Raw genomic sequence first — 17,098 nt, forward strand, 5'->3', positions numbered from 1 at the left:
CAGCCCTCGGAGCTGCTCTGTCTATGGAGTAGCCATTCTTTACTGCTTTGTTTTCTTAACAAACTTGCTTTCACTTCAGTCTGTGGACTCCCCCTGAATTCTTTCTTGGGCGATATCCAAGAACCCTCTCTCGGCGTCTGGATCGAGACTTCTTTCTGATAACAGTCCTACTATCTGTGGAAGCCCTAGGGTCCTGCTGAACTTGTGAGGACAATCTGGCTTCCTGGGAAAACCCTCAGCCCCAGCCACTAACAGGGAAGGACATATGGGGAGGAAAGAGCCTTGATATCATCCCACATGCTGAAAAACAATTGCTATTCCAACTATAGTTGCTTCTGCCTTCTAAGGCAGGTGTCATGATTCATGTGATGTGAAGATCAAGTCCTTGCCTTCCCTTTGGCTTAAAAAGATTGCTGATGGAAAACTGAGAGAATTTGATTGAGTTGAAGCATATGATAACCACCAAGTTTGTGCAGGTGCTTGCAGCCCTAAGGGGAGAGGTGCAGAATGGGTGGTCCCTTGCTAAGCAGAGGCTTTGGAAATGCCGCAGCAGGAGGTGCGAGAGTGGAATTGCTCTAGGAGGTGAGACAAGGAGCTGACATTGAGCCAGAGAGGGAGAGCCAAAGCCTGGGGGAAGGCTGGGCTACAAAGAAAGGACAGAGCCAGGGAGAAATTTCCCACAGCAGTAATGGTGAAAAACACTTTTTTAAATGGGCGAATATCACGGCTGCTCATAGCAACATTTTCGTAATAGCCAAAAAGTGAAAACAGCACAAATGCTCATCAGCTGATGCAGGGATAAGCAAACATGGCATCTCCAAACAGTGGAACGAAGTGGTGTGATCCTGAGTGGGGTCTGTGAGGCACAGCGGGCTTGGCCAGCCACGGTGACCACGATGGGTCCATCGCTGGATGGGACCAGAAAGTGAACACGCCGAGGCATAGGGTTGGAGCAGAGAAAGAGGTTTCATCGTAGGGTCACTGAAGGAGGAAATGGGAGGAAACGTCAAATCCGTCTCCCTGAGGAGTTTGGGGCTGGGGTTTTTAAGGGTTTGGGAGTGGAGACTGGAGTGTGCAGATGGTTGATTGGTCGAAGTGTGCAGGGTGGAGTCATGGGAGAGGGAGATGAAGCTGTATTTTCATGCTGATCACATTCCTCTGTGGGGGTCTTCAAACTGGTTGGTGTCGGCTGTTTTGCTGGAATTCAGGATCTGAAAAACATCTTAAGCAAGTCTTAAACAAAAATCTTATGATTCTAATGTCAGAGATCCCATCTATTTTAAACAAAAGCCTTGTGATTCTAAGGTCAGAAATCGTATCTATAGGAACAACGGGGATGCAAATGTTACCTGGTGCTACGTCACTGTTGGTTACAAGGAAGTGGGTCAAAGTGCAGGCTGACTGATGCTTAATTACAACTATATTTCTGTCCAGAATTCTTCTTAATCCTGTGAGGATGGCTCACCATATCGTGTTCAATCATGGTGCCAAAATGCCTGTCCTGGGGCTGGACACCTAGAATTCCCCTCCAGGCCAAGTGATGGAGTCTGTGAAGCTTGAGAACGTTGCCACTGTCAGCAAGCTGCGGTGCTCATACCATGAGAAGAGCCTGGTAAAGGAGCCTGCCAGAAGACCCTCAGGGGACCACCTGGAGCCCTACCTTATTCACTGGCCAACAGGCTATTTTTCCTGTTGGATGGGACAGACAACGTGGTACCTACTGACACCAACTTCATGTCACATGGGTGGCCACATGGAGGAGCTGGTGGATGAAGGGCTATGAAAGCTTTTGGTATCTCCAACTGCAGCCATCTCCAAGAGATGGTAAAGAAACCTGGCTTAAGACCAGGTGTGGTGTCTCAGCCTGTAATCCCAGCACTTTGGGAGGCCAAGGCGGGAGGATCACTTGAGCCCAGGAACTCGAGGCTGCAGTGAGTTATGATTATGCCACTACACTCCAGGCCTGAGTGATAGAGTGAGACCCTGTCTCTAAAAAAAAAAAAAAAAAAAAAAAAATATATATATATATATATATATATATATATATATGACAGACAGAAAAAAAGAAACCTGGCTTAAAAACAGTGGTTAACCAGAGTGAGTGCCACCTGCACCCACGTCAGGAGAAGTTAATCCAGGGCTGCCAATCCAAAGGCAAGGTGGTGACTGCCTATAGTCCCCTCAGCTCTCGTGACAGGTCTGGGGGATCCCAGCACCAAAGCAATCACAGCCAAGCACAGTAAAAAAAATAAACAAATAAAAACGCAGCCCAGGTTCTGATCTGGTTTCCCATGCATAGGAATTTGGTGGTAATTCCTATCATCATTTAGGTGGTGATGCTGGAACGCACTGCTGAAAACTTGGAGGACTTTGACTTTCAGCTGAGCAGCCTGATGTGACCACCGTAGTCAGCTACAACAGAAACGGGAGGGTCTGTGTCTTGGTGAGCTGTGCCTCCTGCAAGGATTACCCCTTCAACGATTACCCCTTCAACACTGAGCTTTAAAGCTACAGGTACCTGCTCTTCCCCCAGTGCCTTGCACCTCTTTTTCCCGCCTCAGTTTTTCTAGCAAGTGTAGTATGGCCTGTGTCCCTTAACGGCGGGTCAGCAACCTGCAGACTGGCCAGCACGGGTGTGGTCAGGTTGATGCTGTGTCCAAAGAGCAGTTTGTGTAGACGAGGCGTCTCTTCCAGTTTTCTTTGCCCTTTTTCTTGTCCAGCTGGGAGAAGTACATCCTGAATACCCTTTTCCAGCCAAAATGAAGCAAAATCTACGGTCCAAATAGTGCCACTTGGAGTTGCATTTTGGCTGCTGGAACTGTAATCCCTGTAGCCAGTCTCCTTGCCTCAAATAAAAAGTGAGGCTTTTTATTTGTGAGCTTAACAAAAAAGAATGAACTAAGGATATACATTACAACATGGATGAACCTCAAAAGCCTTACACTAAATGAAAGAAGCCAGACACAGAAGGCCACATATTGTATGATTGTGTTTATGTGAAATGCCCTGAAGAGGCAAATCCACAGACACACAGGAAGATTAGCGGTTGCCCGAGGATGACGGTGGGGGAAGGGGAACTGCTGTTGGACATGGGGATTCTTTTTAAGATGATGGAAATGCTTTGTAGGTAGATAGGAGTGATAGTTGCACAGCACTGTGAAGATACTAGAATCCATTGAATTGCACACTTGAATGGGGTGAATTTTGGCTGGGCACAGCGGCTCACATCTGTAATCCTAACACTTTGGGAGGCTGAGGTGGCAGGATCGCTTGAACCCAGGAGTTTGAGACCAGCCTAAGCAACATAGCCAGACCCTGTCTCTACAAAAAATATAAAAAAAAAAAATTAGCTGGGCGTGCTGGCATGCACCTGTGGTCCCAGCTACTCAGGAGGCTGAGGCGCGAGGACCCCTTGAGTCCAGGAGGTCGATGCTACAGTGAGCTGTGATCATGCCACCTGCATTCCAGCTGGGGTGACAGTGAAACCCTGTCTCCAGAAAAAAAGTGGGGAGGGGATGGTGAGTGTTGAGGTATGTGAATGACTATTATATAAGCTGTTGTTTGTAAATGGGCTAATATTAAAATTTAAACTGTGTGCTGTCACGTGCTACTAAGTCACTCTGCCTCGTTTCTTCACCCTTCGTTCAAGGTATACCACATTCAACGCCATGCTTCTGGGTACTTCTAAGCAAATGTTTGGATGAATATGGAGAGAAGAGAACAGCGAGACAAAGCAAGATACAGAGAGGAGATCAAGAGTTAAGGAAGCAGCCGGGCGCGGTGGCTCATGCCTGTAATCCCAGCACTTTGGGAGGCTGAGGCGGGAGGATCACTTGAGGTCAGGAGTTCGAGACCAGCCTGGCCAACATGGTGAAACCCCGTCTCTACTAAAAATACAGAAATTAGCCAGACGTGGTGGTGTGTGCCTGTCATCCCAGCTGCTCAGGAGGCTGAGGCAGGAGAATCGCTTGAACCCGGGAGGTGGAGGTTGCAACGAGCCAAGATCACGCCACTGCACTTCAGCCTGGGCGACGGAGCGAAACTCCATCTAAAATAAAATAAAAAAAGAAAAAAGAAAAGAAAAATAATTAAGAAAGCAAAAAAGTAGATGAAGAAGTAGCTAAGACAAGCCTAAGGCCTGTGAGGCTGCTGAGGGAATTTTCAGTAGAGGAGCCAGACGGAGGGGTTGATGCTTTGCCTCCTGCTGGAGGCACTGGGACTGCGGGAGATATTTGCTGACGCTGGACAGCCCTCGTTTTGGTTCAGATCCGTACCTCTCCCCCACGCAGCACATATACTTTAGGGAAGGCCAGCCCGGCCTTTAGTAGCAGCACTGTCTCAGGCCTAAGCTAGGCAGTGATGGTTCCAACAGGGACTTGGCTGATCAAGTCAGAATAAAGTTCAAGACTGTTTCATGGCTAGGGATAGAAGTATTGTTTCCTGGTGATCTGTCTCTGCAAGAGAAAGACCATGGGCTGTGTCTGCCATCTTGAGGATATGAGGAAAGGGGCTGCCTGAAAATGAAGCCAACCCAAAGAAACAGATCCAAGAATTGGATTCTGATGATGGCATCTGAGCCCTGGATCAAGCTGCATCTGAAGCTATGTCTGCTTTTGGACTCTTCCGTTACATATAAGCCAGTTAATTCCTTTTATGGGTTGAGCTTTCTGTTACTTGGAACAGCAACGATCACATCTATGGTCAAATGACAATTTTGTAAAATACAAAGACTGCAAATACACCTCCATATTTCCCTATTATATCACTTATTTCTTTGTTACAGGTTTATAAAAAGGGGCATAAAACTTCCTGAAAATTCTGCCTACATAACATTTGTATGAGTTTCATAATTAATAAAAATATACAAAGGTTTCAAAACTAAAGAAACTTAAGAAAAATGTAGTTGACCAAATTAATTTTGAACTGTATTTGCCCTAAATATTTTAAAAATAGAAGTCTATGCTTGACAAACCCAGACGAACCTGGCTTAACACCATTCCTGTCAACACCTCCACTGTCCGGTTTTTGTAAAAGGCCAGGTGTCATATTGTTTGAGGCTTTAGCGGCCTGCAAGGCAAAGTGGGCCAAACCTAACATTGCTCTTAACTGGTAATCTGCCCAAATTGCATTATTCCACGTTATTCATGTATCACCCCCGAGGTGCCTTCCCATTGAAGAAATTAGCTCAGAAGCTCTTCATTTAAGGTGCGAAGTGACAGGTGTCTCTGTATCTAAAATGGAAATTATAGCAGTTGCTGAAAATGTTGCAATCACCGCTTGGGTATACAAGAGACACACCCAAAATAAAATGTTTGAAAAATGCTGAAAATAAAAGGATAAGCAAAAATCTACCAGGCAAAAGAAAATGAGGAAAAGGCTGGAGTCTAGTTCTACATGAACCAGAACAGCCACTGCAATTTAAACTCGAATTTCTGTTCTGAAGAGCATTTTTGTCAGGAAAAAAATACGAATAATAAACAAATAAATCAGAGTTTCTGAAAGATGGAAAACTGCTTCCATATTCTTGAGAAGGGAACTGGTTAAATAAAATATGGCACATTCACGCAATAGAATACTACACAGACATTGAGATCGATGAGGTGGGTATTTATACAATTAGGAACTGAGCGTATGGGACCTGTTGCTTAGTGAGAAAAGTGTGATGTGTAGAGATGCGTGAAGGGCGCATAAGGATGCTACCTGCCTGTTGACACAAGGATTCCCTGGAATCGGTGCACTCAGGGGAGAGGGATCCGAGTGGTTTTGGGACACATTTATAAAAAAAAATTAGTTTTTACTCTATGAGCCTTCATACCTTTTGAATTTTGTACCACATATATTTTATTCATTCAAAAAAATAAATTAGGTCAGTTTCTTTTTTTACATCTTTCAGATTATGGTCATCCATCTTATTTTAACTAAATGGCCAACAGCCTCTATCTGATGCCCCAGCATTATCCACTGTGTTCAGTTCCTTGCTCTTTTATTTATTTATTTACTTATTTATTATTTATTTTTTTTTTGAGACGGGGTCTCGCTCTGTTGCCCAGGCTGGAGTGCAGTTGCACGATCTAGGCTCACTGCAAGCTCCACCTCCTGGGTTCACGCCATTCTCCTGCCTCAGCCTCCCGAGTAGCTGGGACTACAGGCGCCTGCCACCACGTGTGGCTAATTCGTTGTATTTTTAGTAGAGACGGGGCTTCACCATGTTAGCCAGGATGGTCTTGATCTCCTGACCTTGTGATCCGCATGCCTCGGCCTCCCAAAGTGCTGGGATTACAGGCGTGAGCCACCGTGCCCAGCCTCCTTTTTTTTTTTAGACAGGGTCTTGCTCTGTTGCCCAGGCTGGAGCACAGTGGCGTGATCATGGCTCACTTCAGCCTCCTGCCTTAGCCTCCCATGTAGCTGGGGCTACAGGCATGCATCACCATGCCCAGTTACTTTTAAATTTTTTTTGTAGAGACAGGGCCTCGCTTTGTTGCCGAGACTGGTCTCCAACTCCTGGCCTCCTGCCTCGGCCTCCCAAAATGCTGAGATTACAGGCATGAGCCACTGTGCCAGGCTCAGTTCTTTACCCTTAATGGTTACTTTTAGTATGAAAAAAAAAAAACTCTCCAATTTCTTGTATATTGCTCTTTGATGAAAGAATTTGGGGTTAACCAACCCTTAATGTTGCATTTCACTTCATATTCGCACTTCATTATTATTTCGATCACTAGAAGTGAGAAATTATTTTACTGAAAATCATGAATATGCCTTGGTCAAGAGTTTACACTCTTTTTTTCTGTTTAATTAGAAGTACTTGCTTGAATAAACTGTAAACTTACCCATGATTTCCACTTGTGTTATTAATGGTTCTAGCAAACTGGAATTTTCCCACCCTCGCATAACAGCCAGAGGCATGGGTTGGGCTCCGCCAGCATCTCATACCACCAGCAACCAGACAATGCCCAATTCCCTACAGCCTTGGCCCTGCCCCATCATCAAGAATGAGTCAATCCCTCCCCTCTCCCTAGCTGAGGAGCTCATCAGCTGTCCCATGCAAGTAAAGTTCTCTCTTTATATAATGTCTTCTGGAAATCAAAGCATTTCATCAACTGTTATTATCATTATTTTTTTCTTTTCTTTTCTTTTTTTGAGATGGCGTTTTGCTCTTGTTGCCCAGGCTGGAGTGCAGTGGTGCGATCTTGGCTTACCACAACCTCCGCCTCCTGGGGCTCAAGCGATTCTCCTGCCTCAGCCTCCTGAGTAGCTGGGATTACAGGCATGCACCACCACGCCAGGCTAATTTTGTATTTTTAGTAGAGATGGGGTTTCTCCCTGTTGGTCAGGCTGATCTCGTACTCCCGACCTTAGGCAGTCTGCCTGCCTCAGCCTCCCAAAGTGCTGGGATTACAGGCATGAGCCACTGCACCCGGCTTACTGTCATTGTTTTACAGCACGTAGCATCTTCCCGATAAAGGTTTCTCACTCGTTTTTAAAATGCTCCACAAGGTGACACATGGTGTTCTCCCAGTTCTCCGAAGAAAGCTGCAGGGGCAAACTTCGAGGGCATTCAGGAAGCCACACCCTCACCTGGCTCCCTCCCCAGCCAAGCCCAGCGCACCTGTCCCTGTGTTGTTCTCGGCTACTCTTCGGTCCTTCAAGATTTACTGATGGTGTAATGGAAGAGACTAGGCTGCGATTTCAATCTCAAAATGCACCCTAGGGCCAGGGTTTGCTCTAATTCTCCCTCATCTATTTCTCATGGCAGATCTTAAATATTTTTGACACTAGGGTCTTTCAGTTCTCGGTCTAAGTGTGCAGGAGGTCAGACAGGGCAGGCCCATCACGTAGTTTTGTAATTATTCAAACTTGAGTAATGTAATTCTCAGGTAGCGTAACGGAGGTTTTCACTTAAGTAAACATTCCACAGCCTGGAAGTCATCATTTCCCATTTTAAGTGTATTTATTATTTATTGGAGACAGAGTCTCACTCTGTCACCCAGGCTGGAGTGCAGTGGCACAATCTTGGCTCACTGCAACCTCCACCTCTGGGTTCAAGCAAGTCTCATGCCTCAGCCTCCCAAGCAGCTGGGACTACAGGTGCGCACCACCACACTCAGCTAATTTGTGTATTTTTAGTAGAGATGAGGTTTTGCCATGTTGGCCAGGCTGGTCTTGAACTCCTGGCCTCAAGCGATCCGCTTGCCTTGGCCTCCCAAAGTGCTGGGATTATAGACATGAGCCACCGTGCCTGCCCTGAAGCATATTTAAAACTAAGTGGATGTGTGAGGTCAGGAGTTAGAGACCAGCCTGACCAACATGGTGAAACTTCATCTCTACTAAAAATACAGAATTAGCTGGGCATGGTGGTGCACACCTGTAATCCCAGCTCCTTGGGAGGCTGAGGAAAGAGAATCGCTTGAACCCGGGAGGCAAAGTTGCACTGAGTCAAGATTGCGCCATTGCAGTCCAGCCTGGGCAACAAGAGGGAAACTTCATCTCAAAAATAAATAAATAAAATAAAATAAAAATAAAAATAAGTGGATGTGCTTTATTTTCTCTGTTATCATTTATCAAAAGAAGGAAACCAGGCTGGGCACGGTGGCTCATGCCTGTAATCCTAGCACTTTGGGAGGCTGAGGCAGGTGGATCACTTGAGGTCAGGAGTTCGAGACCAGCCTGGCCAACATGGTGAAACCCTGTCTCTACTAAAATACAAAGAAATTAGCCGGGTGTGGTGGTGAGTGCCTGTCATCCCAGCTACTCGGGAGGCTGAGGCAGGAGAATCACTGGAACCCGGGAAGCAGAGGTTGCAGTGAGCAGAGATTGTACCACTGCCCTCCAGCCTGGCAACAGAGCAAGACTCTGTCTCACAAAAAAGAGAAGGAAACCAGACTTAATAACAACAATCTGAATGCAAATTGCTTAACCTTGGATATCTTTGGGAGCTTCCCAGTATTGGTGAAAAGAATGAAGAAAAACAATTTTCTTTGCAGGGCTTATAGGCTTTTACATTGATATTTCTGAATGTCAGATAAAATCGTTGCTGGCTTTATAAGTATTAACCACAGAAGGGAGATAAAAACAAAATATTTTGTACTACACAGCACACAAGAAAAAGCTAAGGAGACAGGATTTTATTATACAGCTCTTCCGTGTATTTAGTTGATAAAATATTTCTACAAGACCAGCTTTTATGCTACTTTGACAACATTAATCTTTGTGTCTATAGTTTAAGATAAAAAATAGGTTTTAGCCAGATACTCAAGGTGACTGAAAGCCTTACAAAAAACAAATAACAATTTTATCTATATGGTATAAAATACAAACAAGAAATCTAGGCACTTTCCTCTTGCCCTGGAGAGTTTCTTGTTCTGACGCCACCTCTGTTTGACGAGGTGGACGCTAGCTAGCTCTTGAGGCTTTGTGCTCTTGCAGGTGCCAGCTCCACCCGAAACTTCCTATTTGTCCTTTAAGACACAGCTCAGATGTCACCTCCTAATTTCTAGACTCCTCAAGCCAGAGTTTGTTTTGTTTTGTTTTGTTTTGTTTTTAAGAGGCAAGGTCTCACTCCATTGCCCAGGCTGGAGTGCAGTGACTCAGTCAAGGCTCACTGCAGCCTCTAACTCTTGGCCTCAAGTGATCCTCCCAAGCAGCCTTCACTTCAGCCTCCCAAGTAGTTGGGATATAGGTGTGAGTAACCACACCTGGCTAATTTTCTTTCTTTTTTTTTTCCTGATACAGATAGGATCTTTAGGCCAGGCACAGTGGCTCATGTCTATAATCCTAGCACTTTGAGAGACTGAGGCAGGCGGATCACTTGAGGCCAGGAGTTCGAGACCAGCCTGGCCAACATGGTAAAGCCCCGTCTCTACTAAAAATACAAAAACACTAGCCAGGCATGGCGATGGTACCTGTAATCCCAGCTACTCAGGAGGCTGAGGCAAGAGAATCGCTTGAACCCGGGAGGCAGAGGCTGCAGTGACCTGAGATCACGCCACTGCACTCCAGCCTGGGCGACAGAGTGAGATCCTGTCTCAAAAAAAAAAAAAAAAGAGATAGGATCTCACTCTGTTGCCCAAGCTGGTCTCAAACTCCTGGCCTCAAAGAATCCTCCTGCCGAGCCACGGCACCAGGCCCAGGTCGTCATTTTGTTTTCTGTGCTCTTTGCCCATCAGCAGTGCTTTGTCCATCATTCTGCCCTGGTGTTGGCCACTGGTGTGTGATTTGCCTGTTCACACGCCCACCTCCCTCACTAGACAGCCAGCCCTATGAGGGCAGGCACTGTGCACGATGGTTCTTTGAGCCCTGCTACATAGTTTGGTGTGCCATGCTCAAGGAAGGCACTTACTGATGAATAAATCAATGAATGACAGTGATTGAAAGAATGAATGAGTCCTACATGTCAGAGTTGGCAAAAAGAGGTAAGTTGAGAAACTATTAACCCACTGTCACCAGGTTCCCTGAACTTCACTTCTCAACTGAAAAGTGCACCTTCCCAGAAGGGACAGCCACTCCTGAAGATCCAGGAAGAAACACTATTCCCTCCCCATTGCTAAAGAGTGGGCAATAATTTTTTTAAATAAGTAACTTAAAGCCAGGCAGGGTGGCTCACGCCTGTAATCCCAACACTTTGGGAGGCTGAGGCAGGCAGCTTGCTTGAACTCAGGAGTTTGAGACCAGTCTAGGCAACATGGTGAAACCCCATCTCTACAAAAAATACAAAAATTAGCCAGGCGAAGTGGCGTGCCTATAGTCTTAGCTACTTGGGAGGCTGAGGCAGGAGAACTGCTTGAACTGGGGAGGTCGAGGCTGCATGAGCCGAGATCGTGCCACTGCACTCCAGCCTGGATGACAGAGCGAGACCCTGTCTCAAAATAAATAAATGAATAAATAATAAAATAAATAATTTAAATCTCGGCTGGGCATGGTGGCTCACGCCTGTAATCCCAGCACTTTGGGAGGCTGAGGCGGGTGGATCACAAGGTCACGAGATCGAGACCATCCTGACCAACATGGCAGAACCCCATCTCTACTAAAAATACAAAAATTAGTTGGGCATGGTGGCATGTGCCTCTAGTCCCAGCTACTCGGGAGGCTGAGGCAAGAGAATCGCTTAAACCCAGAAGGCAGAGGTTGCACCGAGCCAAGATCACTGTGCCCTCCAGCTTGGGCAACAGAGCAAGACTCTGTCTCAAAAATAATAAATAATAATGATCATAATTTAAATCCTTGATTAATAGCATCTCCCTTTACTACATTTTTATGAAATAAAAAATCTGCCCTATTTCACCAAACGAACAGGCAGGCTGTTCACGCATCAGTGAATTTCCTCTTGAACGAGTCCTCAGCCCGACAGGAAGACTGGCAGGAACCGGCTGCTGGCCAACCACTTGGCTTTGCATGGTGGTGTCCCCATGGATGTCGTACATGAAGGAATCTAGGGACATCTTAGGAAGACAATTTTTTTTTTTTTTTAGGTGGAGTCTCACTCTGTCGCCCAGGCTGGAGTGCAGTGGCGTGACCGCAGCTCACTGCAACCTCTGCCTCCGGGGTTCAAGCAATTCTTCTGCCTCAGCCTCCCAAGCAGCTGGGATTACAGGCACCTGCCACCACACCTGGCTAATTTTTTTGTATTTTTAGCAGAAACAGGGTTTCACCATATCGGCCAGGCTGCTCTTGAACTCCTGACCTTGTGACCCGCCTGCCTCGGCCTCCCAAAGTGCTGGGATTACAGGTGTGAGCCACCACACCCGGCCCAGGAAGACAATTTTTTTAAAAAAGAATCCCAACCAGTGAGGCCTAAGCTACCAGTAAGGGACTTGGTAGCAGACCCCAAGCAATGGCGTGACAGAAACAACATCCTGCTTTTGGATGCTTTTAAAATGAATTGCTTCCTTTTCCTTTTCACTTCTGTGAAAAATAAAATGTAACAGAACAAAATCCACTCTCTTTTATTTCCAGACTGGACATCACAGTGTACCAATGGTTGTCCCAACAATGACAAACACCAGCCTTGGACCGTGGAGTCGGGCAGGTCCGAGTTGGGAGCCCCACGTCATCACTTGCTAGTACCACGCCCTTAATCTCTGTGTGTGTCACAGCTTTTCTAACTAAACTGGGGACAAGAGCCATCACTGTAAGCTTCTTGTTCTTGGGGGGATTAAATGAGATAATGCGCGTAAAGTGTCGAGTGTGGCGTTTGGCACATGACAGATGCTTAGTGACTGTTAGGTGTTAATATTATTATTGTTATTACTTTAATATATTTCCAGCATTCGTTCCTGTTCTCATATTTGAACACGTTAATGTTCGTATTGTATGATCATAAGTGGCATATTAATTTTAGGTTAGAAATTACCATATTTTCTATAGCCAGCTCCTCTTTCTACGGCACTTTTTCCCAGGAGCTGCCATTTCAGACAATAACCACGTCTTCAACTTTTCTATTTCTCGCAGTACTTAGCACAGTGCAGAGCACACAGCGGGCCTTCTAAAATGCTGCTGAATTGAACAATGAGAAGACAACAGAGTAACGTGACGATATAGTCTGTGCTCTAGACATGGCCTGTGGTCAGCAACCTCCACTAATTGAGTTAAGATCCCTGAAAGCAACTCTTAGATACATTCTTAAAAGCTTTTCTCAAAATCTTTATGAAGGAGCGCCTGGGAACCTCGTAACACTGGCATTTTCATCATGTCTTACTTGGCTGACTCGCCTGTAAGACACGGTGATAAGCTCTTAGGGGGGAAACTTTATAGGAAAAATAATCTTGGAACCACAGCAGAATAAGCAAACATATTCTTTAAGGACCAAGGTAAGGTGTATCCTGTTTTTTAAAATATAAGATATTACTGTAAGAATCACACTCAAAATAGTATCAGGGGCCAGGTGCGGTGGCTCACGCCTGTAATCCCAACACTATGGGAGGCCGAGGCAGGTGGATCACTTGAGGTCAGGAGTTCGAGACCAACCTGGCCAACATGGTGAAACCACTGTCTCTACCAAAATTTAAAAATTAGCTGAGCGTGGTGGCAGACACCTGTAATCCCAGCTACTTGGGAGGCTGAGGCAGGAGAACTGCTTGAACTCAGGAGGTGGAGGCTGCAGTGAGCCAAGACCGTGCCACTGCACTCCAGCCTGGGCGACAGAGAGAGACTCCATCTCAAAAAAAAAAAAAAAAAAAAAAGTAACATGAAGGAAGAACGGGAGTTACTGTTTGTTTGAGGAGTATGGAATTTCCATTTGGAATGAGAAAGTTCTAGAGAAGGATCAGGGTGATGGCTGCACGACAGTGTGAATTTATTTAATCCCCCTGGACTATATGCATGGAAGTGGTTAAAATGGTAAACTTGATGTTATGTATATTCCACCACAGTTAAGTATAAAGAGGTTTAAAAGTTACCGGCTTTCACAATGTCTCTAAGCATATGAACACACATATATAGTAAAATTTTCAATAACCTTTTCTCACTCAGCTGCATATTTCTTTTTTAAGCTCCAATAATCTTAAAGGTAACCTTAAATGAAATAAGTAAAGGAATAAGGATCATCCATAAAAACAAATAAGGCCGGGTGCAGTAGCTCACACCTGTAATCCCAGCACTTTGGGAGGCCGAGGCAGGCAGATCACCTGAGGTCGGCAGTTCAAGACCAGCCTGACCAACATGGAGAAACCCCATCTCTAGTAAAAATACAAAATTAGCCGGGTGTGGTGGCGTGCGCCTGTAATCCCAGCTACTCGAGAGGCTGAGGCAGGAGCATCCCTTGAACCCGGGAGGCGGAGGTTGCAGTGAGCGGAAATTGTGCCATTGCACGCCAGCCTGGGCAACAAGAGCGAAACTCTGTCTAAAAAACAAACAAACAAACAAAAACAAATAATAACGTCTTCCAGATTATCTTTTTTCCTGAGACAGGATCTTGCTCTGTCACCCAGGCTGGAGTGCAGTGGCGCAAACACTTCCCACTGCAGCCTCAACTTCCTAGGCTCAAGCAATCCTCTGGCCTCAGCCTGCAGAGTAGCTGGTACTACAGGTGCGTGCCACACCCAGCTAATTTTTTTTTATTTGTATAGACACGGAGTCTCACTACATTTCCCAGGCTGGTCTTGAACTCTTGGGCTCAAGTCATCCTCCTGCCTCAGCCTCCCAAAATGCTGGGATTACAGACATGAGCTACTATGTCCCACCCCAGTTATCTGATGTTGGCCATAGGACAGCAGGGTTTTCTAAAAGTCCCCTTACCTCTGGACCCCTTAAACTTTAGGTGGGTTCAGGTGCCAACAGGCATGATGTTTACACAAGAAATTTCAAGGTCAGAAGGAACAGGCTGCCTTTGATGAAAGTGAAGAGAAGACAGACAAAGAAAGGAGGCACTGTGAATACGTTCAAGAGGAAACGAAGAAGCCAAAATCTATAAATATGAGTCAAAGACATTCATGTCACCTTCATTGGTCTATTCATTTTGCACCAACTGCATTGTAAACAAAGTGTTCTTCGCTCTGTGCAGTCAATATTCTGCAAATGACTTTGGAAGATTCAGCCGGGTTGAGGAGAGAAGGAGCCATACTTTCCTTTTACAACCAGACACTTTGCCCTGCGGTCAGCAGGTGGGCAGAGGCTGGGAGTGCTGCTGTCCCTGCAGGTCACCGGGTATCAGACCCACCCACATGCATTTGGTGGTCTCGACTCGGTGCCCGCGAGTGCAGACCTGGGTGAAGAAAGGAGGAGGTCTGACTCCCTGCTGCCTTTTGAAGATATCTTTGCTGCTCTTTCTCATTATCCCCTATTGCCAAAAAGTAAATTATAAAGTTAATTTTTAACAGCAAAGCATGCATGCTTTTCTGGTATAAATTTATTAGTAGGTTCAGTATTCTGATTGTGAAACCAGGTTTTCATAAACATGCACATGTAGTTTTTTTTTAATTAAAAAATTTATTTTTTCTTAGCACTCTGTGAGCTGGTATACTATAGCTGACATAGGTAGAAGTTTCTTCCCAAAAAGGAGCTTGCTTTCCTCCCATTTTATAGTGTCTAAGTCCACACTATAACCACACTAAAAGCTAGCAAACCCTTCTGGCTGTTGGTGTCAATGCAGAAGCCCTTTAAGGAACAAAGGGTGAGGAGGCCACTAACATTTCCTCTTAATGCCTTCTGTGGCCACAGAGCCACTGACCACTGTGACTCACGCATGCCCTATAAACATGTCCCAAATTGCAGAGCCTGAAGAGCTTTCAAAGAATTTTTGTTTGTTTATATGTTTTTGCCTTCCATACACAAACTGGAAGAAACAATAGGCTCCTCCTTGATTTGGGCAAAGGCCCTGCTCTGGCCCTCAGCGGGGCGCTGTCTGGCTGGCAGGCCATCTGTCTGTGGTCCATTAGAGTTAATGTTCTTATTTCTTTCCTGCCCAGCAGAATATGCCCAGAAAAGTCAAAACTAGGTCCTGTCTTATTTAAGAAGTCTCATTCTTCAGTATTTGTGTGCATGGTATTGAAACAAAGTCAACATTCATTCAGCTTAATTCTTTGTTTTCTTTTGTTTTGTTTTTTGAGAAGGAACCTCATTCTGTCGCCCAGGTTAGAATGCAGTGGTGCAATCTCGGCTCACAGCAACCTCCACCTCCTGGGTTCAAGTGATTCTCCTGCCTCAGCTCTCTGAGTAGCTGGGACTACAGGCGTGCATCACCATGCCCGACTGATTTTTTGTATTTTAAATAGAGATGAGGTTTCACCATGTTGGCCAGGCTGGTCTCGAACTCCTGACCTCAAGTGATCCGCCTGCCTCGGCCTCCCAAAGTGCTGGGATTACAAGCGTGAGCCACTGTGCCCAGCAGAATTCAACTTAATGCTCTTTTAAAAGTTAATGAAGGCTTTACTCGAGTTACACAATTGGCCAAGCATTGAAGATTAAAATGGGAGGGACTTATGGTTTAAAAGGGAAGTCAGATGATAAATACTTACACTACAAGATAACACACGCTTAATAAAGACATCCACATAAAAAAAGTACCATAGGCTATGGGAAGACAGCGCTGACAGCACATCTATTTAGGTGAGAAGGAGCAAGGACAGGCCACCGCCGAGCTGAGGCAGGAAGTCTGAGGTAGTTCAGCCCAGTGGTTAGTGCCTCGCACAGGCTTTGTAGCAGAGAGCCGGGTCTCCCAACATGGCACTGCCACTTGCTAGCTTTGTGCCAGAGGCATCGAGATAACCTCTCCGAGCTGTGATTTCCTTACCTGTAGAAGGGAAGTGATCATTCTTTTTAGCTAGTCAACTCATATGCTATTATAGGGGTTACATTAAATCAACTAACATACATAAATGACTGTGCAGGTAGCAGGTGCCCAGTACGTGTGGCCAGTATTATCAGTTAACCTAAAAGCGAAGGGTGATGTGGAGGAAAGAGCGATGCACACCCAGGCGTGCCGGCATGAGAGTGCTTGTCTTCTTCAGGAAAGACCTCAGAACCCTTGTGTGAATGGAGGGAAGCAGTGCAGGGGAGGAGGCCAGAAAGGCCAGCTGTGGGCAGTGGGGACCTCTGGGGATTATTAAGCAGGAGGGTAATGAGACAGATACTGTCCCTGTCCTTCTATCTGTGCCCCTCTCTAGCCCTTTGAGCCTTTCCATTGCAATAGCTGGCTTGACTTCTACTGCCTAGCTTGACTTCTACTGCCTAAGGGGTTCATGAGCCCCCTGCCTCCAAGTACATGCAGGAGGGGAATGAACTGCTACAGAATTGACACCTCTCATTGCCTGATGAGAGTCGGAGTATAAATAACCCAGCTCTCTCGCCCCTTAGGCAGGATATCTCTGAGGCATGTATTCTACGAGACTCCTAGAGTTGCCCAGCAAGATTCAGCTCCAGTTACGTGCCGAGGTAACTGGCTTGACAACACACCCTTTACTGGCCTGCTTCCCTTTCCTGTCTTCCTTCCCTACTCACATACTATTGTTTCCTCCCAAATACAACAACTACACCAGAATCCTCGTTTCAGGTTCTGCTTTTGACAAAACCCATACTGAGGTACAAGCCATGGCCATATCTATTTAGAAAAATACTTCTAAAAGCAGAGGAATAATGGATCGGACTGGGCTGAGCCTAGAGGCAGAGT

The 17,098-nt window shown here is 45.7% G+C and overlaps 2 protein-coding genes across 2 annotated transcripts in view; one reads left to right on the top strand and one right to left on the bottom strand.

Annotated features, from left to right (window-relative positions):
• Nucleotides 1-13,952, top strand: part of LOC134729015 (uncharacterized) — a 43,491-nt gene extending 29,539 nt beyond the window's left edge. The window contains exon 3 of the mRNA XM_063596440.1: nt 3,650-13,952. The gene's annotated coding sequence lies outside the window, so the exon portion shown is untranslated. The remainder of the gene's footprint in view (nt 1-3,649) is intronic.
• EFCAB2 (EF-hand calcium binding domain 2) overlaps nt 2,977-17,098 on the bottom strand; it is a 156,674-nt gene continuing 142,552 nt past the window's right edge. The window contains exon 7 of the mRNA XM_055094623.2: nt 2,977-4,048. Within this exon, the coding sequence (XP_054950598.1) occupies nt 4,020-4,048 (29 nt within the window). The 3' untranslated portion in view covers nt 2,977-4,019. The remainder of the gene's footprint in view (nt 4,049-17,098) is intronic.

This window comes from Pan paniscus, chromosome 1 (assembly GCF_029289425.2).
Source record: "Pan paniscus chromosome 1, NHGRI_mPanPan1-v2.0_pri, whole genome shotgun sequence".
Lineage (NCBI taxonomy): Eukaryota > Metazoa > Chordata > Mammalia > Primates > Hominidae > Pan > Pan paniscus.